The following is a 24,707-nucleotide window of genomic DNA, read 5'->3' on the forward strand; positions in this document are numbered from 1 at the left end:
TCAAGGCTTTGAGTCACCAGCTGCATTCAGTGCAGCGCAAGGTTCTATAATCACACCTGACTGAATTTGTGCAAAATCAGCTGTGCTGCAATGTATTGGAGGATTTGCAGAGAGAGTTTGGAATGAATTTATCTCAGATCAAACAGATATATTTATCTGGAATTGTGAAGCAAATCACCAGTGCTGTGCTGATCTTACTTTGTACATTATTCCCCTTTAGTCCAAGCTCTCCCACAAACTCCATCTAAGTCTACAATGAGACGTCTATGTTTTTTTTGAAGAAATAACTTTATGAAACTTGATTTTTAAATTTTATTATTGGACACTTCCGTTGTCCTGTTTCCTAATCAGTTGTGATTCTGTATGCTGAGATCATTGCATACATCAAATCTAACATTCTGTCAGACCAAATCTGATATAAGAACATATTATGATGAGAACAGGCCATTCGGCCCAGCTAAACTTGATAGATATTATCAATGAAATTCAAAAATTCCTGTCTGAACCTTCCTTAACCAAGTCTCCTTGACATCAAGTTAGGAAAATAACTGCAAATAGCATGAAAATATTGGTTTGTATCATCAGGTGTTTTTTATTTAATCAGTTCAGAGCTTTGAAAACTATATTTAGAGAGTATGTTGCCAACGGTATACTGTTCAATATTGTCATTTATCATACTGTTAGTATTTAATATCACCTGGTGTTGCCATCATTATTTTGCACCTATATAAATAAAAAGTAATATTTTATTAATTCTGTATGTTGAGCTAAAAGCTAGGTCACCTGAAGCAAATTCTACTATAAATTACATTACAGGTAACATTCAAGGTATTACCACACAATTTTCAAAAATTAATGAACAGCCAATAAGATAAAATGACTATCAAAACATAATGGTGAATTTTCTTGAATACTGGTGCGACATTCCTTGAATATCTCATGTATACTGCATATTATACTATGTTACTTGTCAAACAAAACTTGTATTGCATGTCCACCACTTGGTGGCAGACCAACCATAATCATCATGCTTAAGCAAGCAGGACCTAAAATATTACAATAGAAAGGTTTGAAGTGGGCCTACATGCATATATCTCCCAGTGAACAATTCTTTCAATATACCCTAAAAACATCATGGCCAGCTGAAATATTGGTTAAGGGCAGAAATAAGTTCTATTAAAATACATTTCCAGAGCATAATAAAATTACATATAGTTGATATTTTAGACAACACACTCATTGAAGAGGAAGATAAACACAGTATCCTGACAGTCTGACAAGTATAATTTTCTGGTCATAATAAACTCATATCCACACAAAGTTAGTAGTATATACATCATTTATTACAGTTCCTTCCCTTCTCTTGTTCCAGACTCTACACGAGCAGACTCTTGTACAATCGGTGTCCATTACCAGTTTCTAAAAAATTCTAAAAAAAAAAAAAAAAAGCATACAAAAAAAAGACAATTCACAGGAAGCACATGGATTATAGAGAATGAACACTGTAATATCAGGCAGTACAGCTGTTGGCAAAAACAAACAAAAATTAATAAAAACAAATCGCAAGAATAAGAAAGCAGTTAAAAGAAAGCAGCAACACACTGCAAAAATAGGCTGCTTAAAAAGTTACTGGCACAGGCTGTAATGGATCTTATAAGTATAAATTAATTATTTGGTCACTTTAAACATTTGTAATTTTCCATGGGCATCATGAAAGCAAAATATCACAAATGTTTCTGTTCACAATTTTGAATAATGTTCATTAACCAAGCCATTTCAAATTCCATATTTAAATAACAATGTCACATAAAGATAGATGGCCATACTGCAGTAATACTAACAATGATTTTCATGGTATACATCTGGATTGATGTGCAAGGTACCCCTGACCTCATGTCCTAAACGCTCTGCTTCACTTTGGGCAACTGGGGGCAGAGGCAGTGCAGTAAAAATGGGTAAAGGTGCTACTCTTGTTATATACAAAAGCCTGGGGTCATGGGAAATTGTAACAAAATGCAGACTGGCACAGATTCCATGATTACGTAACAGTAAGAATTTCTGTGACAACACTAACCTTGAAAAATAAGTTGCAGCACTACTTCTGCTAGATGACTACTATTGGTTTAATCTTGCTCTTTATTTGTTTTTTTAAAAGCCTTTTGTGCAACTGCAAAACAGCCAGCTGTCACCCATTACTATAAGGAGACACATGTCTTTAGGTTTGGTGTGGTAGAGTAATAAGGAGGGCTAACACTTTTTTCCAGACAACTTGTCATGATTTGAGCAGCTCATCTGATCCCTTCCTTTTCACCCTTCAGTGAGGAAAGTGGCCACCAGTCATTGTAGAGTGATGAAGAACTATTCAGAATACTTTCCTTTGGATCAAAACATTGACGTCTTTGTTTAAAGAGCAAATCACCGACAATAAAAACAGAAGACAATGTGCATCTGCGGTAACCCCGATGCAATGCATTTTGCTTCAACCTGCTTGCTCCTTTAGTAGTCCTGCCCCTCATCATGGTATCCCTGGTAACCTTCGTCTTGGTACTCCTGGGCATAGCCACCAGCACCTGCCCCATTCTGCTCCTCCTCCATTTCACCCTTGGGGCAGTACTTGGGATCGTAGATTTGGCGGCCCAGCCCGAAATTCTGCCCACTCTGGTTAGCACCCTGGGTGTAACCCATCTGCAGGGACATGGTGCTGTTGTCGCACCTGTCTGTGCCCATCTTCTGGTCATATATGGCACGCCTTGTCCCAGGAGCAGTCATGCCAGCCTGGGGGAGACAGAAAATTCAGTTAATATGTCATCTGGCTGTTTTAATGAGTCCTTTGTTTCCCAAAGGGTTACATTCCAATTGTCATTTTAATTTTATGGACCTGAAGACAGCATTGCCTAGCATAATCTATCCTTAATTATATGACTGACTTCCGAGGCACACAGTACGAAATGACCATAAATAAAGCTAATCAAGCCTTTTAATAATGCTAAATTGCAAAACTCAGAGTGCGTTACACTTTGGTGTAAAGTCTTCAGTTAACAGTCTGAGATTCTGTTGGGCTTACATCACTGCCTCTATTAGACAGAGATGCTAAGGGACAGCGTGTGGCGCACCTGGCTTGCCCCTTTATTGGTCCCCATCTGCAGGCTGATGGTGGAGTTATCCATGGGTGGTAGGATGTGTGATTTTGGGTCATAGAGGTGTCTTCTTGTGCCATAAGCATTCATACCTGCCTGGCTGGCACACTTGTTGGTACCCATCTGGAAAAATAACAGGTAGCTATCAGAAAACATTCTGCAGTAGGTGCGCCACCAATATGTACATTCAAATTTTATGAAGTCTGGTACTTTGCCACATATCATAAGAATTCAGGTATTCCACTGCCTTCTTCCTCATTCTGTTAGTAGCATTCATTTCTCATCCTCTGCTCATACCTGCAGTCCAATGACACACTGTCCAGCCTTCAACTTCTCTTCGTTAAATGCTCTTTCCTGCTTGTCTGCGTACTTGACACCAATGTCCACACATGACTGCATGCCTTTGGTCTTGGCCTGAGGAGATAAGAGAGAGGTGATTGCACCGTTGGTGATGTCTGTAAGTCAGAGCCCTTTCATATATTGCATTTGAGTTCTAGCCTACCACGGTCTAATTTATCACTTTGGTGTGAAACAAGCAATGAGAATTTTGTTTGATTTCAGATTAGTTAAAATGTATCCATTTCCTGCCCTAGAGATACTTGACAGTCTCCAAATCAACTTGTTGGTACTTTAATTCTTGCAAGCATACAGCCCACTGATGGCAAATAAATTATTCTATTGAACAATGGACTGCCAAAACCCAGACCATAGAGGAATCAATGCCAAAATCCTGTTCCTGCTCCCAAATCCTGCTCTGTGTGTTTGGGCAAGCACTACACGCTACACCCCTGTGCAAGCAATGCTTAATGCCAGGAACTGTACATTAGTATGCAGTTACAAATGACACTGTACCATTTTATTAATTATAGAACATAAAAAAATAATCAGCCAAATACAAAAACAGAAGTAGCCATTGATCTTGTTCTGACAAAGAGCTTCATATGTAAACAGCACAGCATGAAAATTAAGGAAGCGAGAAGAGAAAGTAGAACTGTGGGGGAATGTTCTTCCAGCATCTGTGGCTGCAGCTGGGTGGATTTGTCAGAGGACCATAAATGTAGCTTTGCCACCTACTGTGAGGAATGTGGACTACAGCACTTCCTGCCTGGATTGCGTCTGAGACTGAATTATTGTTTGCCAATCCACCCCTCCTCCAGGGTAGGGCCAGCAATTGAATACCACAGATTCACTCAGGTTTCACATTAGCCCCAGTATCTGTATTCTGTGTGCAAATGGATGAGCTTCTGAATGCTGTGGGCTTATGAGAAAAGTCACTGCACTATGGTGTGTAATAACTTTACAGTGCTGTGACAGACAAATGAAGGCAGGTCTACAACATGGATTTGGCCCCACTGAAGCCTTTACATACTGTTGTCTACCACCTGTTCCAAGCAGTGATACTTAAGCCCGAAGGTCTTACCATGCCAGCGAGGGCAAGGAGAGTGGTCTGGACCTGGGTCATGTTCCCACACTCAAACAGATCATTGGCTTCAAAGATATCATGAGGCTTCAGTCCATACTTAGTGATGGCTGCGATGAAGTTGGACAGGTTCTCCAGCTTGAATGAGAAAAACAAAATGGTTAAGAGCTTTCATCTGTGGACCATTACAAAGAAAAGAAGAGAAGAGAGTTTTGAGCCATGCAGATGGACCCTACTGATTAATGCAATGATTTATTATGCAAATTTCTCTCTATGCTTTTAATGCAAACACAATCTCTAGGAATGCAGCCACATTTAAAACATGAATAACATTTCTACAAGGCTACTGCAACCAACACTGTAAAAGTTAAATGAAATCTTCTGAGTTTATAATGCCTACTTGCAAAATGCAACTACCCAGAATGTTCAGCCTTAAAGCCACAAGGGATATCATTTAATCTCCTTGGTCAATTTCTGTTTCGGCTTCCTTTTTGTTTTACAATTCCATATACTACATTCTCTGCTCTTGGTATGCAACCTGAAAAACACTGAAATGACACCCTTCTAATTATGCATCAGAGTTAAACAAAAATAAATCAACCCACACATATGCTTGCACAAAACCAAATTACCACAACCGACTCAAATTACAAGCAAGGCTCAGAAGAAAGAGTGAGACCAAAGAAAAGCTTTCTCTCGTGATGCAGAAAGCTGAAACCATAAAGACTGTGAATGCTGGTTCCACCCTGAGTAGACAGCTCTACATCTAGCACAAAAAGAGCTGAAGATCCTTCTCTGAAGTCAAGCCGGGTTTCCACCAATGATGTCATAAAGTGATGCATGTTTTTTGCGGGTTGCTATATCCTAAACTGTGAACAGTTACAACAGCATTTTGATGACATGTCTCTTTATTTAGTCAGGTGGGTTTGTTCCAATACTGAACTCAGAACAGCATTTGCCCACAAGAAAACAGCAAGCAGCTCACCTGATGCCAGTTTTGGGCAGACTTATTTATCTTCTTCACAGAGCCAGGCTGCAATTTGTTGATCAGTCTGCAGAAGAAAAATCACCAGTTAAATTGGACTGAAAGGCACTCCAAATCCAGTCAACTAGACAATTTCTACCCATTTGACATAAAAATACATCACATGCACTCACTCGCAGAGAATGATGCCGTTTTTCAGGCCCTTCTGAAAGTCGTCCCCTATGGAACGGCCCGTCACATCTTCAATCCAGACCCGCAGCTCCTCCTCCTTCTGAGGATCATACTTCTGGGCAATCTAAGACAAACCAAGCGCAAGTCAGTGTGTGTGAGTGTATGCGTGATGGGGATGAATTTGGTGTGGGGGGTTAAGATTAGTTAATTTAGTTAAGATTTAACTGTAATTGTAAATTACTGCCCATGTGAAAACTGGAGAAAAGCGAGGAATGTGTGACAAGGACACAGACCTATTGTTCTAAAAGAGCTTACAGAGGTGTGAATAAGTGTAATAAGGCGGGAAACAGGCCAATGACCATGAAGGCCTCTACAGAACAGTGACTGTCTGGCCACTTGCCAGATAAGAGGGAGAACAGAGGAGCCTGTACGGGAAAGAAGGCCTCACGTTCCAGAATATTCTGTGGCACTACTTCCGGACCAGCTTTATTTACCAAGCAAAGTAGTGACAAAACTGTGTTTTTCCTGTCTGGGGACACTTACATATATGATACACTAGGATATACATAATCCGAACATCCATAAGAACATGAAGTCACATCACAGAAGTGCAGTTTACAACACATCTTATTTTACTTGATTTAAAAATGGATTTAAATGCCGATTTAAATGCTGGAACCTGATATGTTTTCTAAGACTGTAGGTTTTTTAGCAGTTAGAACTTCAGAGCAATATTAACAAACAAATAATCATACAATTATCCCACCTTCCCATGTGTCACATTGATCTACAAAAGTCACAGCTCCTCTGGTACCAATGTAAAGCAATACACACATTCTGTACACCTTTTTGGCACAGGAAATGTGTGGGCTGAGGGGAGAGTTTCAACATGACTCGACCTGATGCAGAATCAACTGGGTCATATAACGCAACGACTTCACTACACAGCCCAGATATACAAAGTATAACTGGATAGGCTACCTTTCTGTAAATGTCTGAGCTTCTGTAACATACGAAAAATCTCAAAAAGACAAGACACCATTTATGAAATTATATTAAAGAAAACATCAGTTAATCAGACACATACATCAGTGAGCCTCTACAGGAAAGCACACTGAATCATTTCCTGTCTGAAGCTGAGAGACCTCTGTATATTAGAATCAATTAGATTAGAGTCAGTAGCTTATAACAGTTGCAATACTGTAAGAATATACTTAAGATTCTACTGTTGCAAGATGCAAATTACATTGGCCAAATGTGATTTTTGTTGGACTGATCAAAGCTTTATGCCATTGGGAAAATAGCTCTAAATAATTATCTAGAATTTCTCCCACTAGTCACATCAAAATATCTTCATGAATGGTTGCAAAAAAAAAAAAAACTTGCTTACAGTTTAAGCTGTATGTCACTGGTGAGTGAAGTATAAAATTTAGCAAAACCTCTGGAATTTTCTCAAATTCAATTTCTAAACATTACTCAACACTATACTTGTAATTAACAGTCCTGAACGAGTTTTAAGGAGTTTAAAGGAGTTTCAAAACATTTTGTCTCATTATATAATCAAAGAAATTAAATGATAAATAAAATTGTGTAAATCAGTAGAGAATGCTGTGCTTGCACTTAGAGTTTTAGCCCGTTACACAGGCGCTTGATCGCCCATGAGGAATGTGAGACATTTCATCCTTAACACATGCTGGTCCTAAGGAACTTATCATATGACAAAGAGTCCAACACATGGATGCATTGTAAGTTGAGTAATATGCAAGGCATGCTGAAAGCTGAAAGTTCCACGACCGGTTTACCAGAAACTGGCACAATCCCTGGAACTCCACACCACACATGTCTATGAGAATAATTTTTATTGTGCCAACAATACATCATACAAATTCCCCCCAAAACTTTCTACATGTCATGAGGAACAGAAGTTTTATGACTAATGGTATTTTTCAAAATTGCTCACAAAAATCCCTACAACTTCATTTCCCTTTCATTATCACTGCATATGATATATGCTCAAGCTGTAAAATGTCTAAAACTAAAGACATGAACAATACAGCCAAATGGTAGGATGTCTTTCACTGGTCAGTGTAGGACACATTCATTTTACACAGCATTTGTTTTCTTTGTTTGTTTTGCAACAGATGAAGAAAACTCACTTCTCAGTTCAATACATTGTGTGCTGAGGATCAGCTGTGTAGAGTGGTACTGAGCACCCTGAGCATTACTGCAATGGAAGGACACTGCGTGACACTGGTGAAAACACTGGAATACATGCTGTACAAGAGTGACAGATGTGTCTTTAGTTGCCAGCAAAGGGTGTAAGTAAAACTGAGTCCTGTGCTCAGTGTGGGAAAAGGGTTGGCCTTTTCTGTCTGAGCACAGCCTGGAATTTCAGGGCCACACTGTGTTTAGTCTCTGGGGGCTGCAGAATCAATTCTATGAGCCAATTCCTGTTTACTTAAGCAGGAAAGAAAGGGGGTCAATTTGAAACTCAAATAATATCAAGATGTGAGCATGAAACTGTGAAAATAAAGCATTTTAGATGATGACTTCACACATCCTGAATTTTGATAATGATGTTGAAAGGTTTGATTTCTGTTCATCAAATTTTAGATTCTTTCAAAACATACAACATTATTTGACTGCTAGGATAATAAAGCATAAAGCAACATATATACAGTGATATTTTACTGTTGCTTTCCACCCTGAACCCCCTGACTACCAGCTCATATGCAATGTCACACTGCCTCTCCAACCACACAGGAAGTTCAAAAGAAATTCCTTAAAGCTGCAGAAACACACACCCCATCCTGGACAAACTGTTTTCCCAAACACCATGCAGCACAGAAAGGGAAAACAAAGCACTGCATTACTCACATCATCACGGCTCCCCAAAGCATGAGGCAGGAGCACGTACTGAACTCACCTCAACCAATCCTTTCCATTTAACTTCACAAAACAGACATGTTTGTGGTTGTATGAAAATTAAATGAAATGTTGATAATTCAACACACCACTGATATTCAAAATAATAGATGTCATTTGGAACAATATTACAATCAGGAACAGTTTCTGTGATGTGCTTTCCAGCTTTAAAAAGACTGCATAAGAAACCTTAGTCACCCTTATGTAGGGTGACTAAGAACATCATATGACTTGGAACTTTTAAGGATACAAACAGTCAAGTAAATATCAAAATTAACACAGGGACCTGGCCTTGTTCAGACATAGTAACATACAGCAATCACAAAATTTAACCTATATAAAGACTATTCTGCACGGCCCACAATGTATTATAATCCCTATGCGTGCCAATATCAGAGTAAACACAGGGACATTTCCTGTAGAGTGCCTCCAGGATGACCTTAGGACAAACTGGATATTGTCAGCTTTAAACGTTATGACTGAATTACCCTCAGCAATATACACCTCCAAAGTCTTCCGTGATTACCGTATGATGACCGCTGAATGACTGATCTAACTAAAGGCCAGGTCACAGTATTTATTGATTCAGACTTTAGTGTCCACATGACCATAAATGACAGTGGAACAGTAATTGTTCAGTCAATACAGACCTTGAGAATAGTGTTGCCATACTACATGATTTTGCACGGTCACATGTACAACCTGTTAAATTAGTGTTTTATAGTAGGACTATATAAATTGCTGATTCCAACGTAGTTATAAGTTCCACGCACATGTGCTTTAAACTTCTGCCATAAAAAGTACACCCCGTGTCTTAGCGTTCATAAACCAGCCTTCAGTTTGTCCAATTGTAAATCTACTCTTTATCGTTTATCTCCAGTGTGGCCGGCATTGTGGTCTAGACTAGCGCGACTATGGCAACGAGCCCGGCCACCCTGATACCAAATTTTTACAGATGTCTTTGCAAACCTGGTTTTGGAAGCTAACCCGTGACTGAATAGCTTATTGTAACTAAACAATTGCGAACAGTTTTATTTAATAAAGATTGATAAGTGGGATGATAGACACATTAATTTAGGGAAATTCCAGAGTCAAGCTCGCAAACCAGAAATATAAAAATAAAAGAAATATTTTCACAACGAGCTTATCTTAGCTTGACGGTGTGGTGGGTTTTTTTTTTTTTTTTTTTTTTTTTTGCTCTACAGACCATGATAAGGTTGCAGTTTCATGTCACAGATGGGTACCAGATCTCATAGCTTAGCAGGCCCACTGCGTGAAGAGAACAACTTCATTTTTTAATAGTTTATAGTAGGGAAGTTAAATCTTCCGCATATTCTCACTAAGAAGAATGTTAGTCGAGGTCTCAACATAGCTGAAAGAAATAAACCATTCAGAAACTTCGTTAAAAGTAGCTGTGGAGCATCCAATTAACATTATTTGATTGCTCAAAATATGTTGCCTATCTTAACCTGAGTAGAACACGCTGCCAGTGAGACACAAGGCGCCGACGCCCTAACCCGTCTACTTTGTTATAGCCTACGTATTTTATTTACATTTTTCGCTAAAACAGATGCTCTTTAAACGGATGTTTGCTGTTAAAATATATATTTCATGTCGTCAGCAGGTAGCGACAACACACATAACTCATTAAATATCAACCGTAAAGTAATAGCCTATATTTTAACATATCAGAAGTAAATACTGGAGATTTTCTGAACAACCTGTACGGTAGCCTACAGCAGATCACACCTATTTAAATGAAAAGAACACAAAAGGGTGTGATCACACTGAACAACTAAATTACTTTCACCCAAAATAAAATACAGCTGTTTATTGCACAGTATGCTATCAAACTGCAGACACTGTAACGTTAGGGCGTTTTCACACTTCTAGGTAAGTGCTAACCGTAAGCATGAGGCACTGATTAAACCGTGCTTTCTCTCACAACGGTAAGATTATAGGTACGTGTAACTGTAACACTTACTTTGCTTTTGACTTCTGCAGAAAATCCATACGCCGGTCCTCTGTTAAACTGTGAGTTGGACATTGTTACTTTGTTCACCGTTCTTCAACAGGCAAAATAAGCGCGTGTTTGAAAGCGTGGTTTTATTGTCTAAAAGATAACTGACGCCCTTTTCTATGTTGCCGTCGAGGCGACTTCCTTAAAGTTATTCTTTCTGTTTCATACTGGCCGCTGTACAGTGTTCGTTACGTGTATGCTCCTCCTTCCATCCTTTTCAGTCATGATTGATAGCAAAAAGTCCATATATGGACTCGAAGACCAAAATTCCTACAGGATAAGAGTTTCCTATGGTCCCACCCCGTGAGCAAACGTGTAGAAACCGGGCATCACCAACTGAGAGCAGACTGAAGGATTAGCAGAGTATTCGACAGTAACACAGTTTATTACGTATTTCTTCATGGAAATCAATGTGACAGTATACGTCTGTCAAAGGTGCGAAATGCCGGCAGACTGAGAAAGGATTCCAAACACCCAAAAGGAACACATCCTTCATTACCATGTGCCGGTCAAAATAAGAGACAAGGAGAAATTAGGGAATAAAGACTGGAATGAAGATGTTAAATTGGGCAATGGTGATTTTTTTTTTGTTTGTTTGTTCCCCTCCAGCTTTTGTGCTTACAATGCTGGTTAATGCTACAATGCATACATTAGACCACAAGATAAGCCAAAAAGACGATAGGATTATCCTCTTTACAACTGCGATGAGATGTGTATATTAGATCAGCAGAACAATGTAAACAATTATTGCCTGTAACAACACAATCTACAAAATTACCAGCAACTACAAAATGTCAGGGTTATCAGTTACACATCTACCGCTATAGGACTGCAGTATATTACTGTGTAAAGTGAATATTCATCTTGTATGGTGAGCTTGTAAACATGAACAAACCCTTAAATAAAACTGACTACAACAAAGCACAAATATGTCTAAATGAGTCAGCATACCATGTTCAGTGTGGTAACATAGAGACTGCATTGTACAGAACACTGCAGCACAGCAGCAGTTAACGCTGCAGAAACCGTTTAGGGTGAGGCAAGCAAGCCAAGACTCTGACAAGCAGCGTCATGTACCCTGTTCCTCAAGGTCAGCAATACCTGGAGGGCATTCCAAAGCAAAACATAGGCTTCACTTGAAAGGGAAAGGGTGTTCGTTTTTATTTGTTATGTGCACATAAAGTGTTTTGAGTTAAATTTTGTAGGTCACTAGACAGTAGTATGCAGACACATTTATGCCACACAAACGTTCTGGTGCTTGGGTTACTGATGTTGACATGCAGCGGAATTAACAAATGAGACTAGACACACTGGTCTCAGTGTTGTTACTGCACAGGAAAGTGAAAACACCTGGGTAAGTTTCTCCCCCGACATCATGCGCTTCTTATTAGGCCACTTGCCAGAAGAGACAAGTGTCCATATTGTTTACTAGCACATTGTAGTTGGCATCTAATACTCTTAAGTACAAGGTAGCCTGTATTCTGCCTGGTTTAGTGATGCATAATATATTTGTGTCTGTTGAATCATTCAAAATCTGGAATGAGGAATGGGAATGGAACACCAATGAGGAAAACGAACCCTGGTACTATACTGTTTTCATTTTCGGCTTTCCTAATATTCATATTTCATAGAACATTTTAGATGGTTGTATTTGGTATAGCTTAGCAAGCGTCCTCTCTCTATATTAGTAGCAACAACGAAACCAAGTCCTTTTTTTTTTAAGCTTGATGTTTCCACTGGCTGAGCATAACCCCTGCGGTTGGAGACGCACATTCCTGCGGTTCTGTGAGCAGGGGGAGAGGAAAAGGAGGGGCAGAAGCGTCTGAAGAGTCTGAGGAGTTTGGGATTTGTTGAAAACAGGCACATGTGGTAACCAATGAGCTGGTGTTTACCGGCAATATCACTGTTTATTGGGCTTTGTTTTCTGGGAAAGGCCTCTTCCAGGCTTCTTATCGTCTCATCTTCTGAGAGACAGTGAGGGCAGGGGGTGTGGGGTGCAGCAGAGTTCAGCTGCTTCTTTCTCCTTGTATGAAAAAATGGAATCAAATAAAGACTACAGTGATCAGGCTCTTTGTATCAAATGTTTTTTCTGATGTCTTGTCACAAGAGTTTAACCTTGGCTACTTATATCTACTGTGACACATAAGCCCAAAATTTCCTATATATCTCAATTTTTTTTATTTGTTATGCTAAGAGTATAGAAAATGTTTCTCATTTTCAAGTCTGCCAACAGTTCACCATAGAAATACCTTGATTTTTTGTCATTCTTGACTGTTGACAAGAAATGTACTACATATATTCACCTTTCCTGATGTCATTCCACTAGCTACCAAGAAGAGCTTGTATTTGTTTCTAAGTGCTCATCTTAGGCTCCTGTATAGAGGGGAACAGCACATCCATGTCTGCAGACAATCATCAGACCCTACATACCAGCCAGACCACTCTGATCTGCAGTCCCAAAAAGAGCACACATCCAGGTCACCCCCCTTACCTGCTCTGTTCCAATGGGGTGAAATGAGCTTCTGAGTTATGGCAAACTGAAAACCCACCTCTTCCGTCTGCATCTTGGCTTCTCTACCTCATCATAACGCTTGAATCTCTCCCTTTCTTGTGGATAGTACTGTAGGGTGTTACTGCAATTGCTGTTGAAATGTTATATTGCTCATTGTAACACTTTTGTATTCATTCCAGAATCTGCCATGACAGCACTGTGTAACAACAGCACTCATACACCCTTGCATCCAAGACTCAATAGGACCAATATATTACAAAATATTGAAGGCAGACAACGTTGTAACACTGAAAATAATTCTTTGTGAAGGCCTTTTTGAAGTTTATTGCTCATGAGTGGTTCACAGTGAATGGGAGCTGACTCGCCTCAGTGGTTGGCAACCACCTGGGTGATTCACGGCAGCCATTTTGTGCCAGAATGCTCATCCTTCAATAAGAGAGAGGTGGAGAGACTTATTTAGCCAGTTAATCTGGGGAACGATTAGATGGCAACATTGACAGAGCCAGACTGTGAATTTTACTTTTTCCCCACGCACAAAGTCTATTCATTTTAGTGGAAATGAATAAACAATGAAAGGGAACTCTTTCAAAGAGGCTGTAGCAGAAGCAGGAAACACTCTGGAAAACTAACACCACAGATGCAGCAAACAAAAGGAAGTGGCTAAGTATAACACACACACACAAATGTGCAATAGGTACACACAGTCAACCTAGAGATCCGGTTTCCAAGAGCAGTGTGCTGCCCTTCAGGTGTTGAACTACCTTAGACTGTGTCCCGGTTTCCCAGGAGACCAGGCTCCTGGTAAACAATGTGCATTCTCTCTGCATTCTCTAGCAATGAGGTCATGTTGTAATTGCCTGCTGCTGTCCCTGATTAGTCTTTATGTAGGCAGGGCGCATTCTTGAACTACAAGATGAAACTGTTGCTTTCATAAAGGGACCTGAAAAGACCTATGAGAGTGAGGGCAGGAATATCAAAAGCATGTCTTCACTTGCCTCTTTCAGAAAGCTAAAAAATTAAGCTCTTAAAAGAAGAAATTTGATTTTTTAAATACTCATCATTAGCAGTTTGAACTTGTACCAGCTACACACTGCAACACAGAAGGTTGCATCACATAATGTACAGGGGGCGGTGACTAATACACAGCATACAGGGTGGTGCACTAAAAGGGCCAGTTGCTTATAGTCTTAACACCGGTTAGGTGGTGGTTAACCTTCATTAGCCATAACATATTTGTATACACAATTTAATTCTACTAAACAGCATCAAGTAAAATAATTTACATTATATGCAAAAGCAGGTAGGCGGTGGGTGACAGCTTTCAGTTAATGACATCTTCCCGCATGCAACTAGTTTAGATCAAAGTCTGAATCATTCAGAAAAAGGCAATTCCATTTTTGTTTTCACTGTATCACTGAGTCTATGAAAACTAAGACCACTTTAAGAAAACAGAAACACAAAGTTGCTAAATGTGCACTTAAAAAGGGATGTAGGCTTTGTGGTTAACACTGGGGGAAAACAAGTACAATGCAAGTGTTAAGAGCTCCATTTCACACTGCACCTCACCATCTCTGTCTGCAGTGCTCACTCTGGCATAGGAACAAACAAGCCTTTTTAACAAAAGCACTTTTAAAAAGAATAGCACACTTCCTCTCCCTTAGACACAGAATGTGCATATAGAATAAATGCATGGCAAGAATCCTAAAATCATGAGAGCCTTTTGTCAATGTAAGGGGCAGACACAGGGTTGTTGCAGAGCCCACTTCCAGGGGTAATGTTTGGTGAGCAAAACCTGGCCCCTTGGCTATGAATCCACATTTTTTGTAAAACCAATTTCACTGGTTAATGTAAATGCTGAAGTATATAAGCCATTTGATAAAGTAGGAAGAGTACTGCATATAATCTTGATATAATCCCCAGGGGAACAGTCTTAAAGTGACCCCTACCTGCAGGATTTTTCAATACATATATTCCAAGAAATACACATTTCAAGACCCAAGAAATGATGACTGCAAGATTATGAAAGTATTGCAACAGCTATCTGTAAGAGGAAATTCAGCATATGTGGCTTTGTTTTATATTATGGTTTATGGATGCACATCAAAACCACTTCATTCAAGAAAACTACATTTCCTGCATGTGCCATTCCAAGAATCCTCTCCCTGCTTAACACAGAATATTTAAAAATGTCCGAATAATATGAGAAATGGCCAAAGAGATCCAACCATATATGTTGCTTGTTCACTTAAAATTAAGGAAGAAAAATAAAACATGTCATGTTGTAAAAACAACACTTCAACTAGCATAGTATACAACTTTACAGCCTTTTTTTTCAACAATAATGAAAAAAACACATAAGTATCTGCGATACATCTTTTTTAATAAACATCCAAAACCGCATTTAGGATTTATCAAAAATATACCTTGTTATATTACTACGACGAGAAACCTATGCAGATCAAGGCGCTCCGTTTTCACAAGTGCTGAGATTTTAGTTTCTGGGAATAGCATGCAAACTGCAAGGCTTCTGAATGCATAGGGAAAACACTGTGCTGCTGTGAAACAGACAATACTAAGGCCAACTACATGGATGGAATTATTCACTAGTGTGTCTGTGTTACTGAGCAACGCAGTGCATCTTTAAGGAGTCTAGCAGTGGGCAGCCGAAGAATGAGTGCTGACGACACTGAAGTAAGAGCACAGGCGAATGAGGCACACTGGCTCAATGTGGGAAGGAAGACAATACAGGTAATCATGCTGTACCTTATCAGTCAAATAAACATTAGCCTGTCAAACGACAAATTTCCTGCTGCTCCACTCAGATGATTAAGGCTGAGTGCGTATCTTGTCTTTATTAGACTAAACTTTAAAAAAAACATTTATAATTATATCAAATGTTAAGGATCCAACACTCTGGAAAGTGCAGTTAGGCTGATGTATGTTTTCCAAAATGACGGCAGGGAGTATTCCTATTTAGCAATCATGCATCAGCAGGCAGTTGATATGACTATGTATGGGAAGAGCCAGGCCCAATCCCATTCTGTGAATGAGCAGGTGGGGCTTCCTGGGTTTCCCCATGTAGGCAGTGGTAACCCCTCCCCTGTCCCTGCCGCCTCAGAGGAATACAGGCTGCTCCTGCCCCGTCAGTAGCCGGTAGGTAGAGGCAGGCATGGTCTTCAAGTGGATCTGTGAAAACACAAACCTCAGACTGGAACCAACAGGAATTGACATACTAGTCCTCACAATCTAAAAGGAGAAGCTGCAGTGATTTTGGATATTTAACACTCAAATCTGCTTATTTTTACATTTTGTACATTTTGTAATGACTGGAGCAATGTTACTCATACACATTTTAATGAGGAGATAAGTAGGGTTCCTCTAACTCCACAAAGGTTAAGGGATCACCATCTCTGCCTTTGGGCATCACACTCGAGATCAATTTCAGTTGTTTCACTTATGTCTGATACTTGCATAGACTGCTGCACTTTCTTAGTAAACAGACACACTCACCATAACGCAAAAAAGCACAAACTACATATTTATTGGCATGTAATATTTTTTGCTCATTTTTTGGGTGAGTACATGCCAACGCTTTCACCTAATGGTGCATATTTCTGTTGTAGATGTTTATTGGGCTTTTGCGCAATTCAAAGGAAGACTAAAATGGCAAGTTGCCACCATGCTCTTATATGTCACTGGAGAATGGGCTAGAGGTGTACCCTTACCTCCCCCACAGCGTGAGTCAGGATGTGGATGATCTTCTCATGGGGTGTGGCCACCACACTCTGCCCATTGATCTCAATGATACGGTGACCTACACGAATTCCTCCCCTCTCTGCAATGCCACCTCGCATTAGACTGCAGATCTGTTCAGAGGTAAACGTAAAGATGACGAATGGATACAGAAAACACATGCTAATTCATAACAGTGATGAGAACACAACATGATAGTTACTGATGAATGTTTAAGAGAACTAGATTTTAAAGCACCTTAATTTAATTTGAGAGGATTTTTTAAGTGGATTTGTACACACTAGCCAAAATTTACAAGCCACATAATTTGTCCCAAACTCCATCTAGGTGCACACTGCGTTGACACTTACAATGCCATCCTCCACACTGAAACCCAGCTGATACTTGGGGTCAGGTCGCTTGATTATTGCCATGGTAACAGGAGGACAGTGGACAATGCTAAGCTTCACTTCTCGTTGATTTTTTAAATCCTGATAAGAAAACACATAAAATCCTGAGCATGCCACAAAACAGAAGAGCACATATTCCAGAAACCCTGCAAAACCGACAGCATACCCCCGTCTGGCCTACTCACCCGTATGATGCTGTGGCAGGTGGAGATGGGTAGGCCCACCAGGCTGGTGCCATTGACAGACATGACGCGGTCTCCGATGCTGAGCTCCCCGCTGCGCTCAGCAGGGCCTCCATGGAGCAGGTTGGCGACCACTACCGTGGGCAGGATGGAGCCCCAGCCCGACTCCACCACTGCCAGGCCCAGTATCTCCCCAGGGGCCTTGGAGATGCACACCTGTCCAAGAGCAGGGGAGAGGGAGGCTTTGGATTAAATATGCTGCTGGACGTTAAGACCAGAATAAAACTTTGGAAAACCACAATTTGTGTTAAATTAGATTAATGTAATTTAAGATAAAACATGTTATGTGTAAAAACATGCTATGTGACAGCAACAAAAACACCAGTGTGAGGTATCAGAATTCTCAGTCCAGAGCCTGACCTCCCTGATGTTCTCTGAGCGGGAGAAGTGCACAAGGTCTCCGTTGTACAGCTCCTGTGTCCCCAGGTAATCACTGTACTCGCTGGGCCGCAGTTCCGTAGCCTTGATACCATTGGCTTGCAGGAACTGCTGGTAGGCCACTCCAAATGCCTGTCCAATTGCCTGAGCTATAATCTGCGCCTGTGGCAGAATCCAAGACAATTAGGGAAACAGTGCAATGCTAAGACATGTCAGAGGAAGTTAGGGTTTAAAAGAGGGCTGAATACTGAAGGCAAACTCTGATCTATTTAGGTCATGTGTTGAGTACTGCGCTTGTTAAGGGAAAAGTCATAAACAGTGAAAATCTATGGTATATACCATACATATCATATATGTATAGATTCTAAGATCTAAATTTCCACCACTTAGAGATTAAAACTGATGTACTACAGATGTTATGAGCTGCAGATATGCCAAAAGCATTATTGATAGGAGTAGCTAACAGTTGTGGAGGTTATACATGAAACTACATATCAAATAATAAGATTATAGTCCACCATTTACTTAAAATTACTGAGCACTAATCCACCCAGACAAATGTTAACTGGAATTCCTAGACATTGTTGAGAAATCGGAGGAGGTAGCCACGACAAGTCTCTCAGTGTAGTGGACTGACTCACATCCTCTGAGGAGAAGACATGGCAGATCATGCAGCACTTCTTGCGAGAGCTTGGGGAGCTGGACGCTGAGCCTTCCTCTGCCCCTTTCCGTCCAATGGGCTTCCGACGTGCCATCAGGACCACGATGGAGCCAATGTCTGCGATGTAGGAGATCATCTGGAGTGGGTGGTCCATCATAGCTTCCTACGCAGCATCAAAGTACCGAGTGTTTACAAGGCTGATCACATGGCACACAGTGGACAAAAACACCCAAGCTCAGTCTGTGTGTTAACAGCTATGGACTTCCATCATCTATACATATATCTTCACATATATCTATACATTATATATATATATATATATATATATATATATATATATATATATATATATATATATAATCTTCAACCTCCCCAAATTCTCCCATGTTACTCCCCTGCTGAAATCCCTCCACTGGCTTCCTGTCGCTGCCAGGATCAGATTCAAGACCCTGACCCTCGCCTTCTCTGCAGTCAACAGGACAGCCCCTGCCTACCTCCAAGAACTCATCCAGCCCTACACACCAGCCCGACCCCTGCGCTCAGCAGCAACTGGACGCCTTGCTCCCTGCATGGTCAAGGCAGGAGGTGCTCGTTCTGCCAGACATCGGCGTTTCACCTACATCGCTCCCCAGTGGTGGAACCAACTCCCGGTCTCGCTACGGACAGCTTCTTCACCCCAGTCCTTCAGACGGGGCCTGAAGACGCACCTCTTCAGACTCTACCTGGACTGACCCAGCACACAATTGCTGCCCCCCCCCGCCCATCAGTGCTGTCGTAAATTGCTGTGCTTTTTAAATTGTGCTTTTAAATTTGTCTCTTGTTGCTGCCTTTACCCTGACGCTCATTGTGCCGTTTGAAGTTGTTGAAGTTTGCCTTTTGAAAATGTATCGTATTAGTTGCCCTATAGGCTGTAATTGTACAAATCTGATAGTACTGCGTCCTCAAACAGACCTTGCTCTCAGCTGAGAACTGTCTCTTTGTGGAACTGTACACATCCTGTCCCCGTACTGTCGCTGTACTTACTGTATGCACTTTTGTAAGTCGCTTTGGATAAAAGCGTCTGCTAAATAAATAAATGTAAATGTAAATGTACATGTCTAACAAATTATGCCTAGACAATGACATGGAAAAGATTGTGGTTTATCGATGTTGCTATGGCAGACTTGCAGCAAATGCATTATTTTGTGTATTATGAATACATTTAATGTAATGCAGGTGCATACTGTCAGCGTTATGCATGATCAGACTATCTACATCAATTTAAATGTAAATAATGGCTTAACATATTTGTTTACTTGTGTAAATGTTCTGGTGTTTGTTGTGTGCATATGTAATCCAGCTTGCATTTATGGGTAACTGATTTGACAAGCAGTATTAACTGAAGGACATGTGACAGGCTGAACCCACTAAGTAATGAGCATTGTTAAAGGGAGGGATGTGCTCAAACAGGAAGAACAACTCTTGACAAAATGTGAGAGGATTATGTCCTTTTTAAACACCACATTCCTGTGCACTTTTAAACCTTAATAAGTGGAATGTCTAACAGCTCTTTAACAACCTAGTGCATGACAGAACAGAACCAACTACAATACCAATTATTGTTTTTTTTTTTTTTTTTTTGCTAATAACCAGATGCTGCTCAAGCATCAAAACCTGATCCTCCTTTACTACCTTGACTATACAGCTGCTAGTATTTGTGAGCATAACTGAAAGAACTGCAATTCAAGAAATTAAGTTCCACTTAATGCTCAGGAAAAACAATAAACAGGGCATTTCTAGTCTATCCTATGCTGCAGCAGAACATGGGGCATTGCATGCAAGTGTAAGTTGGGGAAAAAGTACTGACTGATGATGTTCGTGCTGAAAACATTCCACACCTGAGTATCAGCGCTGAGCACTTTTATGCGCTGTGTGGAGATGAAGAGGTCTACTTCAGTCATAGGCTGATTTTCCCCTTCTGGAGCCTAGAAAAAAAATCATACAAACTCAATTATTTAATATGATCTGACCCATTAGATGCACTGTAAGATTTGTGCTCACTAGGTTTTTTTAATATACATTTTTCCTAATATTTTTTTTCTCAGCGAATGTTGTATGAAAAAATCACCTTGATCCTGTCCACAGCCTCCTGAGCCTGGGCCATGCGGGCATTGGTAGAAGGGTTCTTATCTGATAGCAGCTGTGTGGAGCCCAGGTATTTTGCCCCAAAGACCACTCCATCCAGCAGGTCGTCTGGGTCACAGGGACCAGGCACTGACAGACAGTAGACAGATGGTCAATCAGTCCTTCAACTGAGGATAGACATCTGCACACTGGCTTATATTAGCACCAAGTCTTTTACTCTGAAAAGGTTGCAATCAAGAATAAATCACTAACATTTTGTTGCAAAAATCTAAATATTCAGTGAACATGGGACGACATACTGTTGGTAGCTACTACATTTGACTGTGATCATCTCCATGTAGCAATTTCTTTCCTCTGATAGAAATTTACATGTGTTGCTGTACATCTGAGGAAGTATTTTACATGTAATTACCATACATGTACTCTTACCATCTTTATAAGCTGGGTGATTCTCTGTGTTCTGTAAACAAACAAAATCATGTGAGGTCAATGACAAGCACTTCATACTAAAAGAATGAACACATTCTAAACATATGGCATGCTACTGGGAAATTCAGTCTGATCCATGATTAGGAACATAAATGACACGCTCACCATTTGGGTGTCAAAGAAAAAAATTGCCATAAACTGACCGTGTCCCTGAATTCTGCAGCTGTGGCTTCTTCCTCTGAAGGGCTGCCCCTTTCTGTCTTCAGCCACACAGGTTCTGGGATCTCATCATCAGGGGAGACAGCGTCATCTCTGCCCCCCATCTGGCCATTCGCAAAGTGATCCCAAAATCTCTCCCCGTCTTCCTGGCTGTAAGTGACTGAGACCACAGCATCCATGTCACCACACTGCGGAACATAGTCTGCATGGGAGGCCATCGGTGGCATCTTCACCTCCTCGCACTCCAGCAGGCCCAGTAGGTCTCTCTGATTGCTCTCAGAGAACAGCAGACCAGAACCCTGTTGTCCCTCAGTGCCTGGCTGCAGTATGCTCATATCAGTCACCAAATTGGGGGAAGACCCTCTCTCTAAGGGAGGGACAGAGGCAGAAAAGGGCATCTCATGGCTGGATGCTTCAGAAACAGAAGTCTGATTGAAGAGCTGAAGCTGTGACAGTAGAGCCTGAATCTGAGTGTGGTCGACATCATCTGGCCTGGTTTCCCCGCTTTGCTCCTCCTCCTCCTCTTCCTTAAGATCCTCTTGCTCCTCAGAGCTGCTTGGAACTTCATGGTCCTCACCGTCTTTAAGGTCCATCCTGGGTTCTGTGGCACAGATATTTGGGTCTAAAGGTAGCTGGGGCTCACTCAGTCTGTCTTCTGGAGTGTCCATCAGGTCTGGCTGCAGGAAGCTGCTGTCGTCCACTTCTGCCATTGAGCCATCATCACTGGAAGAGTCAGACCTCCAGTCAAGGGGAGGGGGCTCTATTAGGTTGAAGGAGTCCAGATCCTCCACATCAGGGCTTGTAAGAACTTCCTTGGTGGCGACCTGGGCGTTCTGCTGGTGCAGGCCTTCTGTTAAGAGGGCATCTGGCTTTGCATACTTCTGCTCCTGTGTGGCAAGGGGATTTGACTGTTCATGGACTAGCTGGTTTTCAGGAGTGTCCTGAGACCTCATACTGCCCATCTCTTCAGCCTCAGGCAAGGGACTACCGACCAGGAGCGGCACCTCATCAGCCCTTCTGATTTGTGGTGATACAGGCCTCATTCTCACTGCACTTTGCAGCAGGGACTGGTTGGTTTCTCCCTGGCTGAACTCCTCACCACCTTCAAAGGTGGTTTCTTGACGTTCCTCCATCTGGGTTTAAGAATGGGAAAACCAGGGGTTGGGGACAGGGAAGTGCAGCAAATGAGGCCCTCACACCCCAGAATGTCTCTGCCAAGATATAGCCATACAGTGGGTTGAGCATCCACCTGTCTTTCACTCCTAACAAAGAAAATCAGAAAATTTAATCAGTTATTAGTGCAAGGTCATCACTGCATAACCATGTACCAAGACAAAATGCTTGAGTTTAGGCAGAACTCTGGGGAAAAAAAAAAGATTAATATGACCAATACATTTTTGGATCATGTATGTTCCCAAAAAGGCAAGCTGAGCTGAAAATTTTCTTGATATAAACTCAATTCATTTGGTCATCTTGTCATTTGGACATTTTTTTATTGTAATTGAACCGCAATCATAACAGAGCTCAACTATTTTCAATTCAGCGTTTTACCTACCATTACACTGTGAATGCTTAATGTGTTCTTTTGAATATTAAATAAAGAGGTAGTGCATTGCATGGCACTACCTATTAGAATTACTTTCTTGTTTTACTTGCCTGCAGAAGCAACTGGTTCAAGATCAGTTAAAGCAGTCTGATCTGTATGTGTATGGCAAAAAACATATCATCTAACAGAAATGATATGGGGTGGTGATCTGGAAAACTTAATAACTTAAACCTTAAGGGTGCCAACTGTGTTTACCTGACTACCGAATAAAAATATGTGGCAATGACACCTGGTGCTGTTTGAAAACAGAAAAATGCTACTCTTGCTTACAATAATGCAATAAACAGATTTTAGAATGTCAAGGCAGAGCATTTATGTTAGCATACAATCTGTTCTGACCAATGGGGATCCACTGGTTTTACGGTATAGGGTCCCCAGAGTTAGCTCGTTTTAACATGCACACTGTCGTAGATGTTACGGAACAATCCCTTATCAATGCTCGTCCTTCAGTAAGAAGAGAACCTTGCCTCAGCTAATTTCGGGTACAAAGTGCGATTGATGGTGCTGCAAAGGAAGCGCCTCTCATGTTAGCTAATGCGTGGAGATAAACAGACCAGCGATTAGACAATCATTCCATTTGTTCTAAATATGCAAGTTAACCCTGCAACGGGACGATTAATGAAAATGCGCGTTTCAAGAAATCCATCTCAAACTTTGTCCTCTAACATCTCACTTTCTGCACAAGTAAGGTCCAATTAGTGGTTTAACTAATCACAGCTGCCGATAAGATTAATGTCCATTTGTACCGTAGGCTAGGGCATGCATTCTGTAAATGCAACACGTATTTTGTAAATGCTATGTGGTACAATGTCCTGTGTGTTATTCTACGTGTAGACAACCTTGGTAACTTGCATATTACCGTAACGATACAGTCCAGAAGACAGCTACGACTACAACGGACTATAGGACTGCGTTAGGTAGCCACCAACGGCTGATTTTGGTAGTTAGCTCGCTAACTAAACATCTATGGAAAGGACAGACTTGGCTACCAAAACGTTACACAGTTAGCTACATTTGAAAACATCTTTATGCGTGATGTTACATTTACGGTCCATAAAACGTGACTAAATGGATCAACGATTGGTTGCTAACTCACCAGTATATTAACAAGTGGCTAAATCCTACAGATAGTGCAGGAATGTATCAACTTACCATTGACTATGGATTAATTTTCGACACAGGACAGTCGTCTTCTAACGCTCTTTGAACTTTAAACTCCACGGACGAAAAGATGACAGACCTGAGAACAATCTCGTACAGCCTAGCTAGCTATATTGGGTATTTAACGTTAGCTTTAGCTAACAAAACAGCAGCAGCCGCTGTTCATCAGACTTCAGTCTTACGACCCCGTATGTACTGTACCTGTATTCAGACGTTTCTCTACATAAGACAACACGACACGCGCCTCGGATTTATTAAAATTACAGCATCTGCAAGCAATTTACACAGTCTGTGTGCCAGAATAGTTGCAATTACCTTAATTATTTGTACTTACTGGCGACAAAAGACAGACTACAGTCGCGCATGCGTTCAGCATATTCAAGTCGTGTTCAATCTATCACCAAATCATCAAACATGTGGCTAACTAGCCAACAGCCATTCACCCGATTCGTTTGATAAGGCGAGAGAGTTTTCCGCTTGTATTTGACTCGTTAAATAAGAATAACGATACCTAAATATAACAAAGGCCGTATATGTTTTCAACAGCAAACCTTTATACGTGTTGTTCTTTTGTC

The 24,707-nt window shown here is 40.8% G+C and overlaps 2 protein-coding genes across 5 annotated transcripts; both read right to left on the reverse strand.

Moving 5' to 3' along the window:
- Positions 1-1,421: 1,421 nt before the first annotated feature.
- On the reverse strand, positions 1,422-10,851 carry LOC118773371 (calponin-2-like). The gene is made up of 7 exons (XM_036522284.1): positions 10,623-10,851; positions 5,716-5,837; positions 5,543-5,609; positions 4,558-4,695; positions 3,435-3,551; positions 3,114-3,260; positions 1,422-2,775 (listed from the first exon to the last, which is right to left on the reverse strand). The coding sequence occupies exons 1-7, from the start codon at positions 10,683-10,685 to the stop codon at positions 2,497-2,499; spliced, it is 933 nt and encodes a 310-aa protein (XP_036378177.1). The 5' UTR covers positions 10,686-10,851; the 3' UTR covers positions 1,422-2,496.
- A 4,755-nt stretch (positions 10,852-15,606) lies between these two features.
- si:ch73-40i7.5 (amyloid-beta A4 precursor protein-binding family A member 3) lies at positions 15,607-24,517 on the reverse strand. Of its 4 annotated transcripts, none has more exons than XM_036522794.1 (11): positions 24,467-24,517; positions 21,350-22,627; positions 21,147-21,177; positions 20,701-20,846; positions 20,471-20,557; positions 18,574-18,756; positions 17,915-18,094; positions 17,498-17,710; positions 17,274-17,393; positions 16,896-17,036; positions 15,607-16,356 (listed from the first exon to the last, which is right to left on the reverse strand). In XM_036522794.1, the coding sequence occupies exons 2-11, from the start codon at positions 22,496-22,498 to the stop codon at positions 16,285-16,287; spliced, it is 2,322 nt and encodes a 773-aa protein (XP_036378687.1). In that variant the 5' UTR covers positions 22,499-22,627; positions 24,467-24,517; the 3' UTR covers positions 15,607-16,284. The 4 variants fall into 4 exon arrangements, with proteins under 4 accessions (XP_036378687.1, XP_036378686.1, XP_036378685.1 ...); XM_036522793.1 differs by having other exon boundaries at positions 24,334-24,509; XM_036522792.1 differs by having other exon boundaries at positions 24,124-24,509.
- Positions 24,518-24,707: the final 190 nt, after the last annotated feature.

The sequence above is a fragment of the Megalops cyprinoides genome, chromosome 2 (genome assembly GCF_013368585.1).
Source record: "Megalops cyprinoides isolate fMegCyp1 chromosome 2, fMegCyp1.pri, whole genome shotgun sequence".
Taxonomy (NCBI): domain Eukaryota; kingdom Metazoa; phylum Chordata; class Actinopteri; order Elopiformes; family Megalopidae; genus Megalops; species Megalops cyprinoides.

Coding starts and splice junctions, on each gene's coding strand:
- si:ch73-40i7.5 (XM_036522794.1), bottom strand. CDS start 22,498: ATGGAGGAACGTCAAGAAACCACCTTTGAAGGTGGTGAGGAGTTCAGC. Junction 20,558..20,700: donor AGGCTGTGGACAGGATCAAG/GTGATTTTTTCA, acceptor TTTTTTTTCTAG/GCTCCAGAAGGGGAAAATCA. Junction 17,037..17,273: donor TCAGTGTGGAGGATGGCATT/GTAAGTGTCAAC, acceptor ACCTCTGAACAG/ATCTGCAGTCTAATGCGAGG.
- LOC118773371 (XM_036522284.1), bottom strand. CDS start 10,685: ATGTCCAACTCACAGTTTAACAGAGGACCGGCGTATGGATTTTCTGCA. Junction 5,838..10,622: donor CTGCAGAAGTCAAAAGCAAA/GTAAGTGTTACA, acceptor GGTTTGTCTTAG/ATTGCCCAGAAGTATGATCC. Junction 3,552..4,557: donor TCCTTGCCCTCGCTGGCATG/GTAAGACCTTCG, acceptor TTATCTCCTCAG/GCCAAGACCAAAGGCATGCA.